The sequence below is a fragment of the Mesoplodon densirostris genome, chromosome 15, assembly GCF_025265405.1.
Source record: "Mesoplodon densirostris isolate mMesDen1 chromosome 15, mMesDen1 primary haplotype, whole genome shotgun sequence".
Lineage (NCBI taxonomy): Eukaryota > Metazoa > Chordata > Mammalia > Artiodactyla > Ziphiidae > Mesoplodon > Mesoplodon densirostris.
In genome coordinates, this window is record NC_082675.1 from 43,703,593 (window position 1) to 43,712,716 (window position 9,124).

The window sequence follows — 9,124 nt, forward strand, 5'->3', positions numbered from 1 at the left end:
CAAACAAGTGACTTTTAAAAGAAAAGCAATTTTATTTTCCTGAGGATATGATTGACAGCAAGCATAAAGTTCTTCCATGTTATAAGTGCCTTTGCTCCAGGTCACGTATACAAAGATCCCCTGAGGGAAAATAGAATTTCAATACAGCAACATCAAAATCAGGAAAAACAGCCTGATTTCAGAGGAAAAGAACACACTTTCTCATCAGAGAGGCTCAAGAGAAAAGAATTATGCCAAACCAGTCTAAAAGCAAAACTTATTTATAGGCCACAAAATATATTTAGTTTGGAAAAAAGCAAGATGGAATCTTGTTAGAAATATTATACCAAAGCATGGAGGCCAGTTTGTCTATGAGGTCCTGAATCAATTAACTGTCCAAGAGAACAATAAGGTGGCTTTACTTTGCCTAAAATCAGAAGCTTGTAGCTACTACTTATCATTTTCATACAAACACAAGAAGGTTAAAATATAACCTGAGCCTATTGATGTTTATTGAACTTTTGCAAAAGAAAAAAATTAAAAGTAGCCATCTGTTTTGGCAATCTTGCCATTGATAACAGCATTGAATATCTGAATAAAGCCCTGGCTTACAGAAAGTTCACATCATTGACCAAAATGAACATACTTCTCAGGCCAACTATTTTTAGGATCAGAGTCCTATAGAGCCTGGATTGGTGACAATGAGTTTTGAAAAGGTGGGATTATAGCTATGTGATTCTTTCATATGCTAGGTATGATAATTTATAGCTAAACAATTGACTTTAGATGCTAATGTTGAATTCTAAACTAAATTCAGATATCAGTACTTATTTAGTGTAAATCAGAAATAAACTAGTAGGAATCAAAAAAAATGTCATTAGAGGTATGAAAGAAAAGTCAAATAAGTTTCTGCTTAAGGTAAACATGTAAAAATACTATCAATATCTAAAACATTATTAGTCCTGCCAAAGCATTCTTGAAAAAAGAAAAAAGCTGGAACAAAGCTATATTACAAACTATAGTGACTAAAACAGTATGGTATTGGCATTAAAAACAGACACATAAATCAATAGAATAGAATAGAGAGACCAGAAATAAACCCCTACATATTAATTTACAACAAAGGATCCAAGAATATATAATGGGGACGAGACAGTCTCTTCAATAAATGGTGTTGCAGAAACTGGACAGCCACACGCAAGAAAATGAAACTGGACCACTATTTTACATCATACACAAAAATTAACTCAAAATGGATTAAAGACTTGAACGTAACACCTGAAACCATAAAACTCTTAGAAGAAAACATAGGCTGTAAGCTCCCTGATATAGATCTTGGAGATAATTTTTTGCATCTGACTCCAAGAGCAAAAACAACAAAAGCAAAACTAAACAGGTGGGACTACATCAAACTAAAAAGCTTCTGCATGACAAAGGACACTGTCAACAAAATGAAAAAGGCAACCTACTGAATGCAAGAAAACATTTGCAAATCATATATCTGATAAGGGGCTAATATCCAAAATATATAAGGAACTCATACAACTCAATAGCAAAGACCAAACAATCTGATTAAAAAATGGGCAGAAGATCTGAATAGATGTTTTTCCAAAGAAGACATACAGATGACCAAAGGTACATGAAAAGATGCTCTACATCATTCATCATCAGAGAAATGCAAATCAACACCACAATGAGCTATCACTTCACCCTTGTTAGAATGGTTACCATCAAAAAGACTAGAAATAAGCGTTGGTGAGGATGTGGTGAAAAGGGAACCCTCATGCACTGTTGGTGGGAATGTAAATTGGTGCAGCCACTATGGAAAACAGTATGAAGGTTCCTCAAAAACTTAAAAAGAGGGCTTCCCTGGTGGCACAGTGGTTGAGAGTCCGCCTGCTGATGCAGGGGACACGGGGTCATGCCCCGGTCCGGGAGGATCCCATACGCCGCAGAGCAGCTGGGCCCATGAGCCATGGCCGCTGAGCCTGCGCGTCCAGAGCCTGTGCTCCGCAATGGGAGAGGCCACAACAGTGAGAGGCCCGCGTACTGCAAAAAAACAAACAAACAAACAAACAAAAACAAACCTTAAAAAGAGAACTACCATATGATCTCACAATTCTACTTCTGGGTTTTTATCTGAAGAAAATGAAAACACTAACTCGAAAAAGATATAGGAACTCGTAAGTTCACTGCAGCTTTATTTACAATACCCAAGATATGGAAACAACTTAAGCGTTTACTGACAGATGAATGGATAAAGAAGATTTGTATACATATACAATGGAATATTATTCAGAGATAAAAAAATGAAATCTTGTCATTTGTGACAATGTGGATGGACCTTGAAGGCATTATATAAAGTGAAATAAGTAAGACAGAGAAGGACAAATACTGTATTATTTCTCTTATACATGGAATCTAAAAACAATAAACAAAAAACAGAATAAGCTCACAGAGACAGAGAACAGATTGGTGGTTGCCAGAGGTGGGGGGTGCAACAGTGGGAGAAATGGGTGAACTGTATTTTAGTTTTTGTTTAAATAAATTTGTTTCCTTTTAAAAAATTTAAAAACTAAAAAATACTGGCCCTGAATAATAATGTTCAGAAGTTGTCAGATAGAGTTTTACAATGTATATAAATCCAGGCAACAATTTTAGTTTGGAATAGTTAAGACTAAACTTTTTTTTTTTTCAGTAGAAAGAAGGATTTATTATTACTTGCAGCAAGTAAGGAGGATACTGGGGATCTTTCCCAAAGCAGTGTCTCTGAGACAAAACTTGATTCTGGCATATCTCAAAAAAAGAAATAAGCTATTCAGTGGGATGTTTAATTTTCACTACTTTATATATTTGAAAATATGTGTAAATAACTTTTCACTACTTGACAGGGGATTTTATTAGATATATGTATTTCTAACACAGGTTTCATACGATAATAGAATACATCTTTTTTTTTTTTTTTTTGTGGTACGCAGGTCTCTCACCGCTGTGGCCTCTCCCGTTGTGGAGCACAGGCTCCGGACGCGCAGGCTCAGCGGCCATGGCTCACGGGCCCAGCCATTCCACGGCATGTGGGATCTTCCCGGATCGGGGCACGAACCCGTGTCCCCTGCATCAGCAGGGGGACTCTCAACCACTGCGCCACCAGGGAAGCCCCGGAGGCATTCTTTATGCACCTGTCCGACAATACTATTGAGCACCTACCAAATACATGTTCCATGCTGTGGAACGAGGACACTTCGATAAGTGAAACAGACAAGATCTCTGTCCTCGTGGAGGTTGCAAAACAGTTAACGGATACAGACAATTAATAAGTAAATCAACAGATAATTAAACAAGGCAATTGCTAATTATGACCATTTCTCCAACAGAAATAAATAAGATGGTGGGAGAGGGTGACGGATGGATCGTGGGGTGATCAAAGTAGGTGACATTTGAGCTAAGCCCTGACAGGTGACAGCTGGAAGAGCATCCCACCTTCTGAGACTGTGAGAGCGCTGAGTTAGCCCAGGGCTTAGTTTGGTAGAAAAATCGAGGTAAAGCTGGGAACACTGGCAAGGGAATGAAGGGGAGGCTCTGGGGCAGGAGGCGGCTCCACCCACAGCTTCGTGGGCCCAGGGAGAAGATTTTGCTAAAGGGAATGAGCTATCACGGAAAAGTTTTAAACAGGGGAGTGATGTCATTGGATTTATATATTTTTAAAAAAGGTGGTGTACAAGATAATCTTTAAATTTTTTTCTAAAGCTGAGATTCTAACTCTGTTGTGACAGGGTCTTCACCCTGTCTTATTGCATATACAGAACAATTATGTACCACACCTTCTGGTATTTGTTCTGTTTAGCAGTAGCAGTCTACCTAGAGAAAGAGCACCGAATTGCAAATTTCAACAGGAGCTGGGGAAAAAAATGAGCCAGTGCTGTGATTTATCCTGAGATGGCCCTCCTCATTACTGCATCTTCCCCAGACAGGTACCTGTTCTGCTTGGATCTGGTCCTCTGCATCTGCTGCCCCTGCCCCCACCCCTATGCCGCTCCTTTTAACACTTTTATCTGGTCAGCAGTCCCATTACTGACAACTGATTGGGCTCTTTCTCCTGGTCTTGATTCATTACTTTACCTCATAAAGAAGGGCTTATTTCCTTCCTGTCACAATGGACTGTCCTTTTGTACCAAAGCCTTGGCCTGGACTCAAGACCATTTTCTCCCTTACAATCCATGAGACTATAGTCTCCTTGAGAACAGGGGTTATATCTGGTTCTCTGTTGGCACCTCCGATTGTTAGGTCTTCAATAAACGCTGTTGAATGAATGAGTACCCTGACCTTGGGCAGCCTGTACAGACCTGAGAGCGTCCTGGGCCCGAATTCTCCTCTCTGCCACTCAATCCCATCTCTCCCTGTCCAGTGTCTACATTGTGAAACACGATGGCTCTGTGCCAGTTAGAGTCTCCCAACTATTTTAACCAGAGCTGGAACTGAGCCTTCTTTTTTTCTTTTTTCCTCTTAATCAGTCAAGGCACAAGCTTGGGGTTGTTTTCCTGAATTGTGGCTGAGTCTTAACTGGGATAACTCAGAAAAAGCAAGTCTGCAGATGCTCTGCATCATTTCCAGGATCATAATAACAGCTCACATTTATTGGGCACTACTGCTTGCCAGGCACCATGCTAAGTGCTTTGCAGGCATTGTCTCCTTTGATCCTCACTGCAACCCTATATGGAAAACATTATTATCCCCATTTTACAGATGAGAAAATCGAGGCTTAGAGAGGCTAAGTGATTTGTCCAGAGTTAACAAGGAGATCTGAGATTTTCAAGTTTCCTCTGAATGTAAAACTTGCACTCCTAACAACTAGGGAAAATAAATGTACAAAATAAAGTTCATAATAATACAACCACATACTGAAAATTAGCAGAGAAAGGCATAATTTAATTGATGATGGTATTGAAATGGATGCTCATATGAAACTGTTTTATAATTGGATAGAATTTCATTTCTCTGTGACACATTATTCCTCTTTGCCTCCAAAAAGGTCTTGTCTATTCATAATCTTTTACTAGCACATCGGAGCATATTTAAGACTTTTTTTTGTAATCCTAAAGCATTTTATTTTAATAAGAAGAAGCCCAGGAAAACTAGGGAAGTATAGAAAACAATCTGTATCTTACTGAATTTTAAAACCTCCAAAGAAAAAAGGTATGAAAAGAACCTAAGAGTTCTTACGTACAACTGAAATGTATATGAGATCAAACCATCCAAAGCTTTAAAATCTGCTCCACTTACAGAGGATCTCTGGAACCAAAACATCTTTCAGAGTTCTGTGAGTGACAGTTTTAAAGTGTCCAAAACTCAGATTTTCCAATTTTTAACTTAACATCAAAGCATACATTCAGATATTTTCTGATTTAAAGAGACCGCCTTTAAAAATGCCTGATGTTGGGCTTCCCTGGTGGCGCAGTGGTTGAGAATCTGCCTGCCAATGCAGGGGACACAGGTTCGAGCCCTGGTCTGGGAAGGTCCCACATGCCGCGTAGCAACTGGGCCTGTGAGCCACGGCTACTGAGCCTGCGTGTCTGGAGCCTGTGCTCCGCAGCAAGAGAGGCTGCGGCAGTGAGAGGCCCGCGCACAGTGATGAAGAGTGGCCCCCACTCGACGCAACTAGAGAAAGCCCTCGCACAGAAATGAAGACCCAACGCAGCCAAAAGAATAAATAAATAACTAAATAAATAAATTTATTTTTAAAATGCCTGATGTTATGTGAAACACATATAAAATACATAGGGACCTGTCTACCTAGAAAACTACAGAATTACAACCTAGGACACCAGCCTAGTATAAGGCAAAACTCCAGATGAAGTCTTATTGAAGAATAATAAAATGTTTCTTCAGTAAAATAGTTATCTAAAGGAATCCTGGTTCTAACGTTTATACTCACTGTCGTGAGTAGATTGTGAAATATTACATAATTCATTTAGGACATATTGAGAATCAGAGAAAGTACTTCTAGCAAATCACAAAAATTAAGAGAATAAATGGTAAATGTTTTACCAGCCCATATTCACTGAGGAAAATAATTTCCCAACTTGGAAAACCTATGAACTCAATTAAGAAAAATAAAAATTAGAAAAAAAAGAATCCAACTTGCAGAAGAGATTATACATTTATGAACTTGTAAACATAGCTTAGGTTTACCAAGTCAGTGATTTTAAAATGTCTGTACTGATGCTACAGCATGTATCATATATGTTTATCTTATCTGCCTTTTTTGGTTAGGAGGCTCTCTCAGGGCTCACGAGGCATAGGAGAACCTGGGCATGGATCATACTTTGAAAATGCTTAGCTTTGTATCTTTTGGCAAGTCACTTAAAGTTTCAGTTTAATCAGTTGCTTCATGTGTGCTCTAGGGGGTAATAATATCCACCTTTTCCCCCTCATAGAAGCAATACATAGGGTAGAGGCATGAACTTCAGAGACATACAACCTGGGTTTGAATCCTAGCTTTCCCTCCGTACCTCAGCCCACTCATGTGGGGCCTTGTCTAACTTCCTCATCCACCTGAGCCTTGGTTTCCTCATCTACAAACTTAGAATAGCACATCCAGTGAGATGTCTACAGGGTAAGAGAAAATACATGTAAACATTTGGCACTTAGTAAGCTTTCGATCAATTGTAGCTACTGATGTTTGTGGACACATTTTGTAAATTGTATTGTATATGTCAGGTTATCATATGACTTGGCTGTTTCCTCAGAAGTCATGTAGTTTCTTACTGGCAGACTAAATCACATTTCTCCATTAGTCTGTATATAGGAATATATTTTCTTTTATGTATTGGAGCTTTGTTGTGATACTTTTCTTGGGAAATCTATTATGAGACTATGATGTTAACAAACCTCCCAATAATGAGATCTCTTTGATTCTTCATTCTTTGCCGCGTTCCAGTCTATAGTCTACAGTGAGTTTTTCATCTATTCACTCATTCAACAAACACCTACTGAAGGCTATGTGACAAGATCTATGCTAGGAATTATATTGCAAAAGGAATCAGCCTATTTATTTTATCACAGATGGTCTCATTCAATATTATCAGTTAGTATGATAAAATATTGCAGTAATATAGAAAACAGAAAATATTATAGTTTCTATAAACTGTAATGGGAATTAAGAATAAGTTTGGACAATATGTTACATACTCTCTAGAAAATAATTATATGCAAATTCTTTTCACAAGAGTTACCATATAAATTAAATAATTCCAAAGTGTCTATGAGGCTAAACCAAGGATAGGAATTTAAAAATGGAAACAACTTTTTAAATCATCATTATTTAAGACTTAGTATGGAATTATCTCTCAGGGTAGATTCTTTTTTTTTTTTTTTTAAACATCTTTATTGGAGTATAATTGCTTCACAATGGTGTGCTAGTTTCTGCTTTATAACAAAGTGAATCAACTATACATACACATATATCCCCATATCTCCTCCCTCTTGCGTCTCCCTCCCACCCTCCCTATTCCACCCCTCTAGGTGGTCACAAAGCACCGAGATGATCTCCCTGTGCTATGCAGTTACTTCCCACTAGCTATCTATTTTACATTTGGTAGTGTATATATGTCCATGCCACTCTCTCACTTCGTCCCAGCTTACCCTTCCCCCTCCCTGTGTCCTCAAGTCCATTCAGTGTAGATTCTTAAGCGCTTTATATCTAGAATAATTTTAAAATGGGCCACAGTTGAAAACAATTAAGGAATAGTTCTATTTTTATTTTATTTTTCTTAACAGTCATAAGCCATAGGCTATTTCTACTAACAGAAAACAACCAAATTTCACAACACCTATGTGTATATGTTTCTATGATGCTCTAAAACATTTCCTTGCATCATGATAAACATAATCCATTTTAACAGTAATTGAGTGCCTCCAACAGACAGCAATTACGAACTGAATGATGAGTATACAAGATAAGTAGAGTAGGCAGCAACCAGTGGACCAAAGCTGGCCTACCAGCTGTTTTTGTAAATAACACTTTTATTGGAACACACCCTGATTCATTTGTTTACATAATAATCTTTGGCTGCTTCTCTGATCCGTTGGCAGAGTTGAATAGCTGTGATAGAGACGACATGGCCTGCAAAGGCTAACATATTTTCTATTTTTTTACTGAAAAGGTTTGCTAACTCTTGCTTTATATTAAAGGTATGAAAGAATTTCTACACCAACTGGAGTATCAACACAAAAATTAAAAAGGAATTAAAAGAGAGAGTTTGCTGTATATTCAGCTCTCTTTAGACTTGTGCTCAATGCTTAGTAGACACATCAAAGGTCGGATAAATGAGTAGACAAATTCTCTACAAGCAGTCTTTGCTGAGCCAAAAGGCTAATGAGCCACTTGGCCACGGTAACAAAAATTCCAAGAGTGGTCCCAAGGGACCAAGCAAATGCTCCCCAGAAATGTATAACCATCTTTTCTCTGGGGAGCTGGAGGTTTTATTTTGTGTCTAATGCTCTGTGTTGTTGGAAATATTGTGACTTTGTATATATCTATAAACACCATAGCTCATTTAAGTGAAAATGACCATTATAATTAAAAATAGGAAAAACAAGTTGAGGTGTTACCTGTGTGTTGTTCTTCAATCCAGACTTGCAAATACATCAAGAGGAGTAGCCCTGCTACTCCAAATATCAGCACTGAGAGGAAGACTTGTTTGGGGTTCATGACCATTTCAGATGGCTGCATCTCTCATTTCTGAAGACCACATAGTTTGGTTTTCCACAGAGTTTCAATCCTTTCTTTTCTTCTTAAGTGCTCGTTCGGTGAAGTAACCTAGAATTTTTTAAAAATCCACATTGTACCTTGCTGATAACATTTCTTCCCAAATATGGTACAGATATACAGTCTATCAACAATACTGAGGATTTACATGAACTTTAACACTGAAGACAGAAGAGATTGCAGTTGATGGCCCTAGAATGGCAATTTTCTATTGTTACCTTTATCTTACCTAAGGAATGTGCTATCCTACAGTTAATAAGTAACAGTCTAACATTTAATTAGGGGAAGCATCCCAGACTTCAGCTCTCCTATATCGTAAAGTCAGGTTCAAGTTATCTTAGAATGGTTTTGAGGGGAAAGAAGACTCTCAGAATAGAC

The 9,124-nt window shown here is 38.1% G+C and overlaps 1 protein-coding gene across 1 annotated transcript in view; it reads right to left on the bottom strand.

Annotated features, from left to right (window-relative positions):
- CHST9 (carbohydrate sulfotransferase 9) overlaps positions 1-8,710 on the bottom strand; it is a 200,621-nt gene extending 191,911 nt beyond the window's left edge. The window contains 1 exon segment of the mRNA XM_060119363.1: positions 8,590-8,710. Coding sequence (XP_059975346.1) covers positions 8,590-8,710 — 121 coding nt within the window.
- Between the last annotated feature and the right edge of the window lie 414 nt (positions 8,711-9,124).